This window comes from Carassius carassius, chromosome 2, assembly GCF_963082965.1.
Source record: "Carassius carassius chromosome 2, fCarCar2.1, whole genome shotgun sequence".
NCBI lineage: Eukaryota > Metazoa > Chordata > Actinopteri > Cypriniformes > Cyprinidae > Carassius > Carassius carassius.
In genome coordinates, this window is record NC_081756.1 from 5,554,867 (window position 1) to 5,573,041 (window position 18,175).

At 41.7% G+C, this 18,175-nt stretch overlaps 1 protein-coding gene across 1 annotated transcript; it reads right to left on the reverse strand.

Annotated features, from left to right (window-relative positions):
• Positions 1-325: 325 nt before the first annotated feature.
• On the reverse strand, positions 326-17,752 carry LOC132096059 (basement membrane-specific heparan sulfate proteoglycan core protein-like). The gene is made up of 9 exons (XM_059501184.1): positions 17,306-17,752; positions 17,055-17,154; positions 3,309-3,596; positions 2,944-3,204; positions 2,660-2,867; positions 2,169-2,533; positions 1,797-2,042; positions 1,210-1,320; positions 326-372 (listed from the first exon to the last, which is right to left on the reverse strand). The coding sequence occupies exons 1-9, from the start codon at positions 17,750-17,752 to the stop codon at positions 326-328; spliced, it is 2,073 nt and encodes a 690-aa protein (XP_059357167.1).
• Between the last annotated feature and the right edge of the window lie 423 nt (positions 17,753-18,175).

Here is an 18,175-nt window from a genome sequence, read left to right on the forward strand (position 1 = left end):
AAGGAGAGAATGAGGTGAGTATATGTAGCTGACGGTAATGTGAGACACCTGGTGCGGGGACTGATTAGCAGCTGATTCCAATGAGCATGATGTAACCACATGAAAGACACCAAATCACAGGACCTGAGAACACAGCCGATCCATGCACCGTGACATTGTGTTCACAATCTAATCTACAGCGCAGGTGAATCAGAGACACTGGATTGAGTGAGAGTGTGAATGTGTGTGTGTTAGTCTTGTGATGGACTGCTCGTGTCCAGTGTGTTTCCAGCCTTCAGCCTGAGACTCCAGCATCCTGTGACTCTGAGCTTTGGAGAAGAGACGATTATTCCTCTGTTACAGCCGACTGCCTTTGGGCTTCACTAGATTTAACTGTCAAACACACACACATAAAACATTTATATTCAGCTCAATTTGACACTTTCTGTTTTGCTTCCACTGCAGGTATTGATTTATGAATCAAATAATATTTACAGATAAATATGGATCTATATAACAGATATAAAAGACAGAGTAAAGGTTTGTCTGAATGTGAATTGTTTGGGAAAAAAAGACATTGGGTCTCATTCATAAAACACGAGCAGAATTAATGTTTTTGTAAATCGTTCATAAAGCAGTTGTGACGTAAACTTTCAAAATCATGAAATTGTTAGTTAGAAATGTTCACCTGCTCTCTAACACTTGTAAATGAACTTTGAATTTTGATGCACTGCCATAATAATGACAAGGTTATTTGTCCTTTTTATTTTGTTCTTTATTCATTTATCTTGCAGCTGAGTTGATAACTGTAAAACACAGCGCTCCAGCCACAAACAGAGACAACCATATACTTGTACAACATCTGCCTACAACAATGAAGAAGTCAATATTACGGTTAGACTACTGCATTTTTATATTTAGTAAAATTTTTAATAATGTGATCCTAGTAGGTTAATGCTTTGCTGCTGTGGATATTCAAAAGCAGAGCAACTAAAGTTTATCAGCTGAATAAAACCTCTGTGCCACCAAAGCGTTTTCCAGCGCCACCAACTGGTCGTTTTAAGAAGAGAGTCTGACATTTTTAATTAACTCTTTGGTTTTTGAATCTGGAGAAGAGTTTTCGAGAAGGTGTTTTATGCACAAATTCCTCATAATTTACTCGTATATTTACTCAGGTTTGATGAATGAATCCCATTAAGATGAGAAAGACGGATCAGACAGAAGTGTTACCTCTCGCTCTGTAGCATTTGTAAAGCAGCACGACTGTCACCAGCAGATACGGACAAGCTGTCAGAAGAAAACTGAGGATGATGAAGAATGAAATCTGATCTGAAGATGACCCTGAAATACAGAGACACAAGCACATTATTGAGAACATTACAGAGCTCCTAAAGACTTTCAGCAAGTTTACTGGGGAAAACACAATTTTTGTAACCGGATCTTCACGGTTTGATCTTCAGCTGACCAATCAGCAGAAAGGGGAGTTTAATCTACCCCTGAACAAAACACGAAAATTTAAGCTGAATTCTCGTTTTTCGTTTAAAAAAAAAAAAAAAACTGTAAAAGGAGCCGTTTTGTCATTTTTCTACTTTCTATATTAAATTACAAAAAAAAAAAAAAAAAAAAACGAATGATTGATTGATTCACAGATTCATTAGATTGAGTAAATTACACTTTTATTTTGGTATAGATTTTTTTCTAATGCTGTAGTTAATGCGCTCTTCATTTCATTGAATTGTAGGATGTTGATGAGGTGTGTACATGTCAGTATCTGTGAAGTGTTAGTTATACAGAGACTGATCTCCACAGACTCTCACCTCTGACTGAGATCCAGCTGTGCAGTGACTGTCCTCTCTCTGTTTTACAGTAGTAGAAACCCTCATCTGACTCTGAGACAGTCGTGATGATCATCTCTCCTGTCGTCTGATTCTGGACGAGTGATCCGTCTTTATAGAAATCAGCTCTGAGGATCGAGGAGTTTGTAGATCGATGTAAACAGTGTAGAGTCAGAGTATGTCCCTCAATCACAGGATCAACAGAACTCTCCAGAATCACATCACCATCTACACAACACAAGACATACATGCATGTAGGAAGATGATGCTGATACATATTGTATCTTGAACTTATTTCTTAAATATACTTCAAACTCCAACAGATCATCTAGTTTCATATGTTATTCGACTCACCGTGTACAGTGATGTTTAGAGGATGGCATTTCTCTCCAGATTCAGACTGACACCAGTAAACTCCAGAGTCAGATGTGCTGAGAGAGACGAGTCGACATGTAGATCCTGTTAGTTTTGAACAATCTTCTGTGTTTCTGTCTGTGTATCTTCTCACTGTCCATCCAGAAGAGTTCGTCTGATCCTCACAGCTCAGAGAGAGAGAGTGAGATGAGAAGTGTTGACTTCTGCGGGGACGGACCACCAGAGACACTGAAGGAGTTTGTATTTGATAATGTTTCTGATCTGGTTTAGATTGAGAATTGGAGTGAAGTGAGAGCAGGTTTTTGAGGTTTGCATTGGTTTCAGATGGTTTTGTCTCCCAGAGACTGTAATAAAACACAAATACAGTATACAAGTATAAATACAGTCTCACAGACTCACCAGTGATCCACAGGGGCTGTGTGTTACTGGTCTTTGTGTAATAGGCCGGTCGTCCTCTCTCTGCGCCGCACGTATAAACTCCTGTGTGCTGTAGAGCAGCAGGACTGAGAGTGTAAGAGCCTCCAGCTCCTCTGCTGCTGTCGGACAGATGATCATCATCTCTGAACCAGCTGAACGTCCAGCCTGTAGAGGAGACTGTAACCTCACAGATCAGAGTCACTGAGTCTCCTTCAGTCAGCCACGGCTGTGGAGACACTCGCACTGCTGCCTGAGCTTCAGCTGAACAACACATGAGATGAGTTATAGAGAGAGAAGCTGTTCACACTGATGATAATAAACACACACACAAACTCACCTGATACATTCAGTGTAACAGCATCACTGCGCTGAGAGCTTTGTGTTCCCATCTGTCCTGTACAGGTGTATTTACCACGGTGAAAGTCTTTAATACTGCTGATGTTCAGCTCTTGTGTTGAGATTGAGTTATATTGGTAGTTTGTTCCCTCTGTTTCCCATCTGTACGTCCACTCAGTGTCTCCTCCCCACTTTATATCACATCTGAGAGAGACTGTTTCTCCTCTGAACACTTGTTCATCCGGTCGTACCGTCACCACAGCTTTAGGACTCACTGTACAAACACAGAGTATTGCATTCATTTTAGATTCAAAGTGTGAGATGTTCTGTGGATATTGTCTCTGATCTCTGTGTTGTGTCAGATACTATGTTCTCTCTCACCTGTAACATTTACCCACAGTGCATCACTGTATTGTGTGTAGTAGACTGGTTTCCCTCTTCCAGCTCTACACCAGTACTGACCTCCATCAGACACTGAATCAATCTTCACTCTGTAGGAGTTTGTTTCTGTCTTTGTCTCAGAGTTCAGTGTGTGTTTGTACCAGTAAAAGTCCCATCCAGGAGACAGATTCATGCGACAGGTCAAAGTCACTGTGTTTCCTGTCAGTGCAGCTCCTCCAGGATCTGATGTGAGTTCAGGCTTTGGCTTCAGATCTGCAGGAAAACAAGAACAGATTCAGAGTTCAGCTGTGAGGCAGATCACTGAGTATAAGCAGAGGTGGGTAGTAACGAGTTACATTTACTTCGTTACATTTACTTGAGTAATTTTTTGGGGTAACAAATACTTTTCGGAGTATATTTAAAGATGGGTACTTTATACTCTTACTTGAGTAAATTTTTGGGGAAAAATCTGTACTTTTACTTTGTTACTGTGGGCGACGCTCCTCTCGTTACTTTATCTTAATGCAATAAATGTTATAAATGCTTCAGTTTATTCCAAACGCGCCGTCTACTTTTCTCTGGGCAATGAGCGATGCCCATTCGCGAATGATTCATTCTTTTGAGTCAATTCTGTTCAAAGGCTTGATCAAACCAATTGGCAAACGAGTGAATTGGTTCATGAATCAGTTTGAATGAGTCGTTCAGTTCCCTGCTGCACGCGCTGAGCGTCTGAAGTGGTTCACTCGGAGTTGTAACGTTTAAGAACAGAAAGAGCGTTGAAAATGTGGCTGGAACTGCACTGAATTGAAAGCAAATCTGCAAAGGCTATTATTTGCTAGCGATGGAGATCCTTATTAGATGAACACCGCGTGTGCTGTCTACTGTTTAACAGGTAATAACTTGGGCTACATTCGATTACAGTACACGATACCACTGTGACATTAGTTTGTTGTACGTGTGTGGCTTATAACAGAGGGGAGTCAAGTTGAATGCAGCTTCCAAAAGACAAAAAATAGCCGATTAAGATTTTATTAATTTTAATACAATCACACTGGTGCAAGTACGTTCAGCGAGTCATATTATCAGCTGCTAAATTCAGATCTGTGATTGCTTGCTGGCGCTAGCCAGAGATAGATGCGTTTATACAGCGCTGCGCATTATAACAAATCACACATGATTCTTTTGAGCTTATTAAAGCATTGGCCAATCAGAGGCGTTCAGATGAGTCATCGCTAAAATGCCGGTGCTTCCTTCACTCGCTCACTGACTGAATACCTCTTTCTGGCGAATTCTCTCACAGGAACAACAAAGTGCAGATGTGTGTACGAATCTTTAATTAAGATATTGATTTCACAGTGTTAACAGTTTCAGTGATTTTAATGGGAGTTTCTGAGAGTGATTGAAATCTAGACTGTCAGTGAAAATTATCTTTAATAATGTAAATGTTATTTGCTCTCTTTCTGAACAATGAAAGATTAGTAGCAATGTTTATATCACATTAACTTTCAATGTTAAATTCACATTTAATATAAAGTCAGTCGTATTAAAAATATGTTATGGCATGACACCTATATCTGTTACTTAAGTAAACAGACAGGGTTTTATAATAAATTACATAAATTGGAGTAAAGGCTGATGAAATATATACATTTATACACGCACACATACATTACATACATTTTATCTATATATCTAAATAAAAATAGGCTCAGTATATATGACCCAAAGTAACTAGTAACTAACTACTTGAGTAGATTTTTTATCCTTTTACTCTTACTCAAGTAACTATTCAAGACTAGTACTTTTACTTTTACTTGAGTACAGTTTTTGGGTACTCTACCCACCTCTGAGTATAAGCCTCATGTAAGATTTGAAGAATCTCAGACACTTTTGGTGCTTTTCCACTGCATGGTACGGCTCGGCTCAGTTTTTTCTTAATTATATACAGAATGTTAATAATGATCTGTGAGCATAATATTTAGATATACACTGATATGAATGAACTGCAAGATGAAAAAATACATTTTTTAATTATTTATTTATTTTTAATTTGTTTTATTTTTGGGGGATTTACATTAAAAGGTATTAAAAGCATGGTACAGAACATATGATTACTGTGATATGTCATATAAAAGCACATAAAAACACTAACATTACAGTGATACAAAACATGGCTGGTTTGGTGATTATTGTATTGTTGTATTGATTATTAATATAACATAGTAAAACTACAGTTACTGTGGTAAAAACATGGTAAATGTCCCGTTTACTGTGTTTTGACTTCACATTTCATTTATTACAATTGTAAGTGTTGTGATTAACATGATTTTACTACAAATACAACTTACATCATTGAACCTGAAATTAATATAAAACGGATGAAGGCACGTCTATGGCACGTCACGTGACAGATAGAGTTTAATCACACTAATTAGCAGCTATGTTCATTTATTTAAACACAATGAAACTCAAAGACAGCCGCGGATGACCGATATAATACAGCGATTAAACATATGGCGCTAATCTGATTAATAAAAAAGACAGAATACATTTTATAAAAGGCATTAAAAGAGCGTATATACGACTACTCACCCAAACTGTGGAACTGACAGCAAGTATCGCGATGTGTGCTGAATGAGACTTCTTGAACATGATTTCATAGCGATAAACATCTCATGTCCTCGCGTCGAAATTCTGACGCCAAATGTTTCCCACTGAAAGCAATGAAGGTCGTAGTGCCTCGATATTCGACGCCGAGAGGCACATTTGGCGTCAGTAAAGTGACGCTAGGGGCGCTTGACCATGCTTCGGTTTTTGACACCTTTGGAGTGAGAATGGGTTGCTATTTTTGCTTCTAAACAGCTTGTTTTGCTGCTTGATATTGTAAACTGGTGTCACTATATTATATTAAAGGTGCAATGTTTAATATTTACAAAGATCTATTGACAGAAATGCAATATAATATACATTACTATTATTTCAGAAGTGTATCAAGATCTTAATAAACCGTTATGTTTTTATTACTTTAGATTGATCAGTTTCTATCTACATACAGCACGCGTCCCGTTACATGTTTCTACAGGAGCTCGAAACACACAAACTGCTCTACAGACCGCGTTTGTCACTTTGTTGTTTTGCTAATAAAACACTGACACAATTATGAACAAGTTCATTAATATTCACAATAACATCGATTTATTGCCCTTTGTAAAGAGATCTCAGTGGTGTCTGCTGTGTTTATGGAGGACATCTTTACCTGCATCAGCCACCATAGTTTCTCTAAAGACAGATGTGAGTGGAGGACTGAGCAACTTCACTAGATACCGCTAAAATACACACTGCACCTTTAATACATGATCTGAATCATGAACACACTGGTTTGTAGTGCACACAGTTTTACTGTTTCCTGCACTTTGTTATTCTTCTGGTTATTTCTCTACAGTGTCTAATGAACCAGACCTCTCACACATTCACAGAAAACCACTTCTGCGTCAAAAAATAAGGTTCATAACATCCTCTGTGTGTTTTTTCAGGAGAGCATCCATTATATATATGTTATTATTTTCTTAGTTTTTTTTAATGTGTAATCATAATCATTGATCATTCATTTTTACATTTAATCAAATAATCATTTATTATGTTTTATTATTTAGTATTTGACTTATTTTTCTTGCTCTTGCGGTGCTTTCAGATGTTGTTTAACATGATTGTTTCAAGTAAGAGAATGTGTCCATGTCAAGGTTTTTAACGTCACATGTTGATTTTCTTTAATACAGTTCTAGCTTCACAGCTGAATGTGGTTTTGTGAACTGGTTTTGGGATCAGACAGGACAAGATGGATGTCTCAGGATCTGATAAAGTGACTGGATGGAGATCTGATCTAACAGTCACACGCTCAGACAAACATCTGAATGTAGAGTTAGATCAGGAATGGACTTGAATAAGATCCTCATACAGAGAGCAATAGAGACACAGAACACAAATATTCATGATTCTGCTTAAAAATACTGAATTATATTAAACTCTTATGATTTCACTCACAACATACATTTAAACTATTTTAATTACTGAATTGTATGATGTAATGAATTTATTTCAAGTAATTACAATGAATAAACAAAGAAGTTTGAATGTGTGATCTTCTGGATTCATCATATTTGATGTGCCATAATATTTCATGTTAAATTAAATCTGTCTTTCACTTTCATTGATCTACAGATGATACTGTACAAACAGCAACTTTCTACAATAATTATTGTTGTATTTGTGTATTATGATATATTGTGACTCAACATGTTGTACTTCTAGAAGTCTCTCTGTGATGAAGCGGCTGATGAAAGGTGCTCTGGGTTTTAAAGATGCATTATTATTTATTCTTTGGCTGCTTATATTTTTTCTTTAATATGTTTCTGTTGCCTCGATATTCTTTGTGAGGATAAATCCACAGAATACAATATAATGCACTGTAAAGTCATAAGTCAGGAGAAATGAACATATTTGAGCATCATTAAACTGTCTGTGAATGAATCTAAATCTCACTTCAGCTGCTATAGTGTCTTCTCAAATTCTTACATTTTATTAATAATTAAGTTAACGTAATATGAAAGATGATGCATACATTAAATAAGGTTAGGGTAAAAAAAATCCAAAAATTACCTGGAAATTAAAGTAGATTTTACTATGCATTAGTGAACTTGAATCATATAAAATGTAATTTCTTAACAAAACTGAGGCCAGTGAAAAGCTGAGTTGTTAGTAATTGTGGAAAACCTCTAGTCACAGAGTCTCTGAGCAGAAACATGAATGTCAAGCTCTGTGTGTAATCATAGAGACAGAGACTACAGTAAAAGTAAAGAGAGAGACTGTCTCTCCTCTGAACACACATTGATCTGATCTGATCTCAGCTTCACTACAGCTTCTGATCTCCATCTATTAATACACTTATGAGGAAATATTAATGAAACGTACTCGGTTACTAACGTAACCTCGGTTCTCTCTAGAAGAGGGAACGAGTACTGCGTCTTAGCTAAGACGCTACGGGAAAAGTCTCTTTTCACGAAATACTGAAGCAAAAAAATATCCTTAATTTTGAATTATTGTAAAGCGCATTTGCAGCAGCACACAGCCATAGGCGAGACGGCTCGCTCGCTCATTGGCTGCTCTGCGGCAACTGCACAAGCCTATCGAGCGCAGGCTTCACGCCCTCCATGCCACTTCCCGCCGAAACGGGTGTGGCCTAGCCCTATAATGGGAGCTCGAAAAGGCTGACTCACCTGATTTTTTTCATCGCCGAAGCGAACCAGAGTGAATCGTACGCACGGCAGAGAACGCAGTACTCGTTCCCTCTTCTAGAGAGAACCAAGGTTACGTTAGGATTTACAGTGCACAGTCACCAGAGGGACTCACAGAGAGTCCAGGACAGGAGGGGGGGGGGGGACCCTCCGTCCCATATCTAGCAGCGTCCGTAGACGCGGCAATATGACATCACACAGTCATGGCAAGGCCTGACCAACAGTCAGCTAACGCTATGGCGTCAACTATCCATCTGGATAGGCTCTGTCTCGAAACAGCCATTCCCTTGGAACGTCCACTGAACGAGACAAACAGCTGCTCAGTCTGTCTAAAGACAGCGGAGCGAGACACATAAGCTCTTAAAGCCCTTAACGGGGCAAAGAAGACTCGAGTCTCCATCCTCTCCTGACACCGACAGGGCAGACAGGGAAATAACCTGAGCCCGAAATGGCGTGTTGAGGGATTTCGGCACATAACCGTGCCTAGGTTTGAGTATGACCCTTGAGTCATTAGGCCCAAACTCGAAGCACGTCGGGGCTCACCGAGAGCGCGTGCAGGTCACCCACACACTTCACTGAAGCGAGAGCCAACAAGAACAATGTCTTGAATGACAGATGTTTGAGGCTAATCGTTCGGATAGGCTCGAAAGGGGAACCTTTCATGGCCTCCAAAAACCGTCGAGAGGTCCCATACAGGGACTGACGGAGGTCTGGGAGGATTCAGCCTCCTAGCTCCTCTAAGGAAGCGGATGACCAAATCGTTCCTTCCTATTGACTGACCGAGCGTTGTCTCAGAAAACGCTGCGATAGCCGCCACGCAAACTTTGAGCGTGGAGGGGGCTCTGCCCTTATCCAACAGCTCCTGTAGGAAGGAGAGAACCTCCGTCACTTCACAACTAAGGGGTGAACGTCCCCGAGCTGTGCACCAGCTGGAGAATACTGACCACTTTGAGGCATATAGCCGTCGAGTCGACGGAGCTCTAGCCTGAGTGATAGTATTTAGCACTCCCACTGAGAGATCAGCGGGTAACCGATGAGCGCCCACACATGGAGGGACCACAACTCCGGTTGAGGGTGCCAAATCGAGCCCCTGGCCTGCGAGAGGAGGTCCCTCCTCAACGGCACTGGCCACGGGGCAGTGTCTGCTAACTGCATCAAATCTGGAAACCATGGTTGGTTCTTCCAAAGTGGTGCTACAAGCAGTACTGAGCATCTTGTTTGCCTCACCCGTTCCATCACCTGCGGAAGGAGGGAGACGGGGGGAAAAGCATAGAGCGGGCAGCGCGGCCACCCTTGTGACCGCGCGCTTTCGCTCTTGGAAAAGAACGCGGGGCAGTGAGCGTTTTCGTGGGACGCGAAGAGGTCCACTTCCGCCCTGCCAAATGTCCCCCACAGCAACTGGACTGTCTGTGGGTGTAGAGACCATTCGCCCGTGGGAATGTTGTTTCTGGACAGTCTGTCTGGACCCAGATTCTGTAGCTCAGGCACATGAACTGCTCTCAGCGAGCGCAAGTTGCGCTGAGCCCAAACCAGGAGGCGTTCCGCCAACCTGTACAGGTTTCGGGACCTGAGACCGCCCCGGCGATTTATGTAGGACACCACAGACATGTTGTCCAAACGGACTAAGACGTGGTGGCCCTAGATTCGGGGACAAAAGTGCGTCAGCGCGTTCTCTACTGCCAGTATTTCCAGACAGTTGATATGTTGGAGTTTTCCCGTTCTGCCCACAGGCCAAAGAACGGTCTGCCCTCGAGCAGCGCTCCCCATCCCGAAGTGGAGGCGTCCGTCGACACCATTTTCACTTTCGAGGAAGTCCCCAGGCTTACACCTGATCGGTACCAGTCGCTCGCTGTCCAGGGTTTCAAGGCTGTAACACAGCTCTGATTGACCATGAGACGCAACTGACCGGATATCCACGCTCTGCGCGGTACTCGCGCTTTCAGCCAGAACTGCAAGGGGTGCATGCGGAGCAGGCCCAACTGAAGAACTGGTGATGCTGAGGCCATGAGACCTAGCATCTTCTGAAATTCTCTGAGCGAGAATGTCGCACCGCAGCGGAGAGAGCTCGCTGCGCGCTGAATGCCCAACGCGCGCTGTGGCGACAGCCGCGCCGTCATGGAGCTTGAGTCCAGAGCTATATCCAAAACCAGCATCGTCTGACTGGGGTTCAGCGAACCCTTCGTCCAGTTGACACTGAGACCAAGTTTCTCGAGGTGATCGAGTAAAATGGCCCTGTGCTCCACGAGCTCTGATCGTGACTGAGCCAAGTCGTCCAAATAGTTCAGCACTCGCATGCCTCTGAGTCTGAGAGGAGCGAGCGCTGTGTCCATGCACTTCGTAAACGTACGAGGAGCCATGGACGAGCCGAACGGCAGGACTGTATACTGTTATGTCTGGCCCTCGAAGGCGAATCTCAAGTATCGCCTGAGACGTGACGCTATCTGTATTTGAAAATACGCGTCCTTCAGATCTATCGACATGAACCAGTCTCCTTTGCGAATATGCGCGAGGAGTCTCCTGGTTGTAAGCATTTTGAAACTACGTTTCACCAATGCTTTGTTCAGCTGTCTTAGATCCAGTATGGGTCTGAGAACCCCGTCTTTCTTGGGCACTAGAAAGTATTTGCTGTACAGCCCCCCTTCGCTTTGAGCTTGAGATACAGGCTCCACAGCCCCTCTGCTCAACAGTTTGATATTTCGGCTTGAAGTAGGTGTGCTACTTATGTTTTTACCGTAGTTTCGACGCGCGCTAAAAAGCGCGGAGGGCGTCGAAAAAACTGTAGCGAGTAGCCTCCCTTTATAATGTCTAGCACCCAATCCGAAACCCCTGGAAGCGCTGACCATGCGTCTGCATGAATGGCTAGGGGTTGGATGCGAAGCGCGTTCTGTTGGCTGGGCAACGGCAACGGCAACGCTTCGATGTGCTCTAACATGGGCGTTAAGTCTGTGACATTTGAGGCGGGGAGCGCGCTGATCACAGCGGGCAGATCGCTCGTCCTCGACCCCTCCACGGTGCTTAACTGAGTGAGGGAGGGCTGAGCGGGTCCCGTGGGACTCGTGCTGTCTGTGAGTAATTATGGGCTGTAAGCGTGCACATTTACTGCTTTAGACTCGCTGTCTGCCTGGGCAGAACGAACGTGCACGGGTTTCGTTTTTACAGAAACCACATGATGTGTGTGACATAGTGTTTGTGGGCACTGATGAGTGGGCACGTTTACTATGTAGTGCGCGCGATCGACTTGAGTCGCTTTTATGGGCACGAGCCCTGTGTGAAGGGCTGTGCTTATATGTGGAGATGGGCACTGAGCAGTGGGCATCGTCACTACATTTATAGCACCATCGGCCATGGCCGGGACACCAGAAATTACACTTTTTTCGGAAAATATCTGGGTAGCCGTGATAACGTTTTTTTTGTGTGCAGGCAAGCGGGCAACTGTACAGGCTTGCGCATTGCAAAAGACGCTGAGACAGTCACAATCCCTGGAACTGAAACAGCGGCGCGCTTGGGTGAGAGTTCGGCCGCGGCGACTCGTACACCGGAACTTTCCTAGGAATGCTAGGATGGCTTCGGGGCTTCCGGCCTCACCGTAATCCTCGCTCCGGTAGAGCGAGAACGGGGTCTCGAGCTGCGTTGCTGACGCTGCTGTGATAACGGCTTTTGTGTGCAGGCAAGCGGGCAACTGTGCAGGCTTGCGCGTTGCAGAAAACGCTGAGACAGTCACAATTCCTGGAACTGAAACAACGGCGTGCTTGGGTGAGAGCTCAGCCACAGCGGAACTCATACACCGGCGCTTCGATGAAGCAGCAGGAGGCGGGGGGTGTGGCTGAGAGCTTTGCTGGGCCAATCTAGCACGACTCGCTGCAGAACCGGAGCGCTTGCCATGTCTGAGAGCGTCAGCCCTAGATGCCTCTCAGCCACCGTAGCGGAAGCCATAACTCGTTCCATGGCCTGTGCAGCGGATTTAGTAGCGAAGCACTCCTAAAATCCGTGAGACAGATAGCCTCAGGTCCCAACTGTAGTGCAGACGCAGCCTGCCCAGCAGCAGAAAGATTCGCGTGAGCAGAGATGACGTCATGCGGCAGGCTTTAGATGGCAACACCGCTTTCGTCCGCCGTCCAGCAGAGGGCGGGCAAAGGTGTGTCGCTATCGCCTGTTCCACCGGCGGAAGTGACTGGTAGTTCCTGTTTTTAGCATCATCCAGTGTGGAGAATGTTAGTGAGACAGACGAACGAGTTCACGCTGAATATGGAGCGTTCCAAGCCTTTGCCACCTCTAGAGTTGCTCTTTCTGGACTCTATGTACCTTAAAACTGCAGGAGAATTCTGAGACATGTCCTAACAAAATGTCCTAAGGTAACTTAATGAAGATGTGTGTTTTGGGAGCCACGTTCCCCTGGCCAGCCTCAGTTTGTTTCATTTGGTGATCATGTTCTCTGGCCGGGGAACACTTTATGTGTGACTTTAGTGAATGAACTGTTCATGCTTCACGTCTAGTGCTCCAAGCATGATCAAACAAAACAGAGGACTTCATTCTCCATCCTCTTTTATTTTTATTTTAGTAAACCTGCACAGAACTTTGTCCCTGGAAAATGGTTAGAAAAAACTGGAAGTGATTTAAAGGTGAACTACTTTAAACTTTTTTTAAACACTGTAACTTCAAATACTTTGTGTGTGATTATGAACTATTCTTTATCTTGTATTATCACTGAATAAGTAACTATAAAATCATCTATTTAAACGGAGAGTTCCTGTGCAAGATTATGGGAATGACTGCGGTACCTTCATGATCATGGTGTGAGTTAACAGTTAAATTGACAAAAGATTAAATTGACAACATTGTTAAAAAAATAAAAAAATAAATAAAGTACACATTCATTTTTAACAGTTGTATGCTGTTCAGCTATACTGCATGACAAACATGTTATTGAAAATATATATTTTATATGCAGTACCTCTGGTTTATGGTAATGGAGGCTTATTTTGATTTCACTGCGGTAAGTGTTGATTAAAATTGACGTTATACACCTTTCTGAAACAGGATAACCTCTCAATCATTTCACATACCTCACGTAGGTGTAATCTTGTAGTTACTGACTTGCTGAATTGTGGTTTTGTGATTAACTGATTTGAGTCTTACTCCTGGGTTTGAATTAGTTTATATGAATTGTTTTAGAGGAGAAATTTAAAATAAATTGTTTTCATGTTTAGAAGGACATGCCAGATCTTAGAAGATGGTGGTTTAAAGTTCTGATGGAGAACGTTCCTCTAGTAGAGTAATCTTTACTTAAATTGACTTAAATGCTTTTTATGCAACTGTTAAAATAAAACCCAAAAGTCTTATTTTCATTAATGTGCATTTGCAGTCACGGGAAAAGATTGCACATTGTAGGGGTGTAAATCGGAGCCTTCATGACGATTCGATACGATACCGATTTCTTAAGCCAACGATTCGATTATTTTCAATACTTCAGAATTCCCTGCGATACGATACGATTCGATACGATTCAATAATAGATATTTTTAAATGATATCTATTAAGTTTCAAATAAATCAACAAAAATAATAAATAATGTGCCTTTTATTGAGAATACATTAACAGTATTCTATTACTGTATGTTACACTATAGCAGTTGTGCTCAATGCACTGCAAATAGAACAGCAAATATAACAAACTGCATCTACAGTTACAATAAATTGCAATCAGATAAATTGTAATAAGAACAAAATAACAATAATAAAGTCTAATGCTTACAGTGCAGGTCTACTATGGCCAATTAGCCTATTCACTGTTAAATAAAAAGACCTCTACAGTTCAAGTACATCAACCCTGCACGTTTCTTTTATACAAAATTGGTTACATTTTGAAAATACAATTTGTATCTTATTAAGAGGTAATGGTCACACATCCTCTGCAGTAGATGAACTGCAAATAGAACAGTTAACTCCACAAAATCAGGTAAAGTGCAATAATAACAAAAAGTAACAAAAGTCTAGGACATAAGCCTACAGCCCATTCACTACAAAATAACAAAAATGCATTTGCATTTTAGAAGAATGAGGTATTTAGGTATTTAGAAGCATGGCTCATGGCTTGGGCTATAGCAGGGACCTTGCAAATAGAACAGTTACTCAAAACAGTTTAAGTGCAGTAAGAATCAAAACAAGTAACAAAAGTCAAGGACATAAGCCTACAGCCCATTAATGGCAAAACAACCAAAAACAAGGAGACTGACTACAGTTCTACAGTTCAATACTCTCAGTGGTGCTCCTTGACAGATTTTTCTTCAAGAAAATCAACTGGTCCACATGCTCAAAAGACAATACACTACGCTCTGAACGCACAATGTCCCCTGCTGTACTAAATACACGTTCTGATGGTACACTTGTACCAGGAATACATAAGTACGTCTTGGCCAGGTCTGCCAGGAGAGGAAACTCAGCCTGGTGGGCTCTCCATCAGTCTAACACCTTACCATCTAGGCTCAAAGATGCAACATCTCTGTACTTCCTAACTTGCAAGTTCTTTGGATGTTTTGTCTCTGACACTTGGGTCCTCAGTTCAGAAGGAGTCGCCAAAAAGGTCCTCCAATACCTTTGATTTCTTGGAAACAGGAGGGCATTCTAGAATGGCACAGAAATAAAAAATAAGACTTGATTATAGTTGTGTTATATATATAAATATAAAGCATATATATATATATATATATATATATATATATATATATACAACCCGAATTCCGGAAAAGTTGGGACGTTTTTTAAATTTTAATAAAATGAAAACTAAAAGACTTTCAAATCACATGAGCCAATATTTTATTCACAATAGAACATAGATAACATAGCAAATGTTTAAACTGAGAAAGTTTACAATTTTATGCACAAAATTAGCTCATTTCAATTTTGATTTCTGCTACAGGTCTCAAAATAGTTGGGACGGGGCATGTTTACCATGGTGTAGCATCTCCTTTTCTTTTCAAAACAGTTTGAAGACGTCTGGGCATTGAGGCTATGAGTTGCTGGAGTTTTGCTGTTGGAATTTGGTCCCATTCTTGCCTTATATAGATTTCCAGCTGCTGAAGAGTTCGTGGTCGTCTTTGACGTATTTTTCGTTTAATGATGCGCCAAATGTTCTCTATAGGTGAAAGATCTGGACTGCAGGCAGGCCAGGTTAGCACCCGGACTCTTCTACGACGAAGCCATGCTGTTGTTATAGCTGCAGTATGTGGTTTTGCATTGTCCTGCTGAAATAAACAAGGCCTTCCCTGAAATAGACGTTGTTTGGAGGGAAGCATATGTTGCTCTAAAACCTTTATATACCTTTCAGCATTCACAGAGCCTTCCAAAACATGCAAGCTGCCCATACCGTATGAACTTATGCACCCCCATACCATCAGAGATGCTGGCTTTTGAACTGAACGCTGATAACATGCTGGAAGGTCTCCCTCCTCTTTAGCCCAGAGGACACGGCGTCCGTGATTTCCAAAAAGAATGTCAAATTTGGACTCGTCCGACCATAAAACACTATTCCACTTTGAAATAGTCCATTTTAAATGAGCCTTGGCCCACAGGACACGACGGCGTTTCTGGACCATGTTCACATATGGCTTCCTTTTTGCATGATAGAGCTTTAGTTGGCATCTGCTGATGGCACGGCGGATTGTGTTTACCGACAGTGGTTTCTGAAAGTATTCCTGGGCCCATTTAGTAATGTCATTGACACAATCATGCCGATGAGTGATGCAGTGTCGTCTGAGAGCCCGAAGACCACGGGCATCCAATAAAGGTCTCCGGCCTTGTCCCTTACGCACAGAGATTTCTCCAGTTTCTCTGAATCTTTTGATGATGTTATGCACTGTAGATGATGAGATTTGCAAAGCCTTTGCAATTTGACGTTGAGGAACATTGTTTTTAAAGTTTTCCACAATTTTTTTACGCAGTCTTTCACAGATTGGAGAGCCTCTGCCCATCTTTACTTCTGAGAGACTCTGCTTCTCTAAGACAAAGCTTTTATAGCTAATCATGTTACAGACCTGATATCAACTAACTTAATTAATCACTAGATGTTCTCCCAGCTGAATCTTTTCAAAACTGCTTGCTTTTTTAGCCATTTGTTGCCCCCGTGCCAACTTTTTTGAGACCTGTAGCAGGCATTAAATTTTAAATGAGCTAATTAAGTGGATAAAAGTGTAAAATTTCTCAGTTTAAACATTTGCTACGTTATCTATGTTCTATTGTGAATAAAATATTGGCTCATGTGATTTGAAATTCCTTTAGTTTTCATTTTATTAAAATTTAAAAAACGTCCCAACTTTTCCGGAATTCGGGTTGTATATATATATATATATATATATATATATATATATATATATATATATATATATATGAAGATAATTAAAAAAAAATCAAGTATGTCTACAATGTATGAAATTATGAATGCATACCTTTAGTGGTTTCTGCATCACACACCTCATTTAGCTCCATAGAAATCTGGTGGGGAGAAGAGTGAGGAGGTGTTTCCTCAGGCTGGGCCTCTGACTCATTCTGTAACACAGACACAGATAAACACATACACATAAAGGCAAAGTTATTAGTAAATAGCTAGAGTACTCAATGGAACAACGGGTTCATCAGTATTACTATTAAATTAAATTAAACACCATCACTAAATTAACCAAGATGAGAAACAACCTACCCTCTGTTCATTCAGCCGTGCCGCTTCTTCAGCACGATATTCAAATGTTTGGTTTCTTCTCTCATCACCCAGGAAAGGAAGCTTTTTAAATCGGGGGTCTAAAGCAGCTGCTCGAAGCAAGAATGGTTCTTCGTCCACATATCGCTCTCTAAGATCATCAGACATAAGCCGTTTCATGTCTTTGATTAGGGGGGAGTCATCCGGTGCATATTCAAAATGCGCCAGCAACTTAATTCGGAGAGGTGTGATGATAAACACAGTGGGTTGCTTCTCCTCGCACATCAGAGTGGTAGCAGCCTTTAGCGGGGCTAGCAGACTCACCATTTGTTCGGCAGCCAAGAGATCACTTTCACTGAGTGTGTGCACGTCACACGAGCCTTTTCTTACTTTTTTGTCGAGAAGTGTCGCCATCACCGCAGCTTGTTGTTCGAGGAATCGCTCCAACATTTCGAAAGAACTATTCCATCGGGTTTTCACGTCTGCTTTGAGCTTGTGGGGTGGAAGCCCCAGCAAACTTTGCTTCTCCTTCAAAACTGTGGTCGCAATTGCGCTGCGCTGAAAAAAACTCACAATTGTTCTCACGCATCCTAAAAGCCTTTCTGTGCCAGCAATCTTCAGGCCATCTTGTGTTGTCAGATTGAGTGTGTGCGTGAAACACTTTATATGTGGTGATAACCCTGCCTCTTCACCAGCTTTGATCATGTTAGAAGCGTTGTCAGTTACGAGAGCCGGTGCCTTGTCCAATATACCCCATTCTTCACACACACTAATATTAACTCCTGAATGAGTGTCTCCGAAGACACGAGTCTGTAAAACATGGTTTTTCATTTGCCATTTGTTGTCAATAAAATGACATGTTACAGTGATGTA

Coding starts and splice junctions, on each gene's coding strand:
- LOC132096059 (XM_059501184.1), bottom strand. CDS start 17,752: ATGTTGGAGCGATTCCTCGAACAACAAGCTGCGGTGATGGCGACACTT. Junction 17,155..17,305: donor CACGGCTGAATGAACAGAGG/GTAGGTTGTTTC, acceptor TCTGTGTTACAG/AATGAGTCAGAGGCCCAGCC. Junction 1,321..1,796: donor CAGCTGGATCTCAGTCAGAG/GTGAGAGTCTGT, acceptor TCTGTATTTCAG/GGTCATCTTCAGATCAGATT.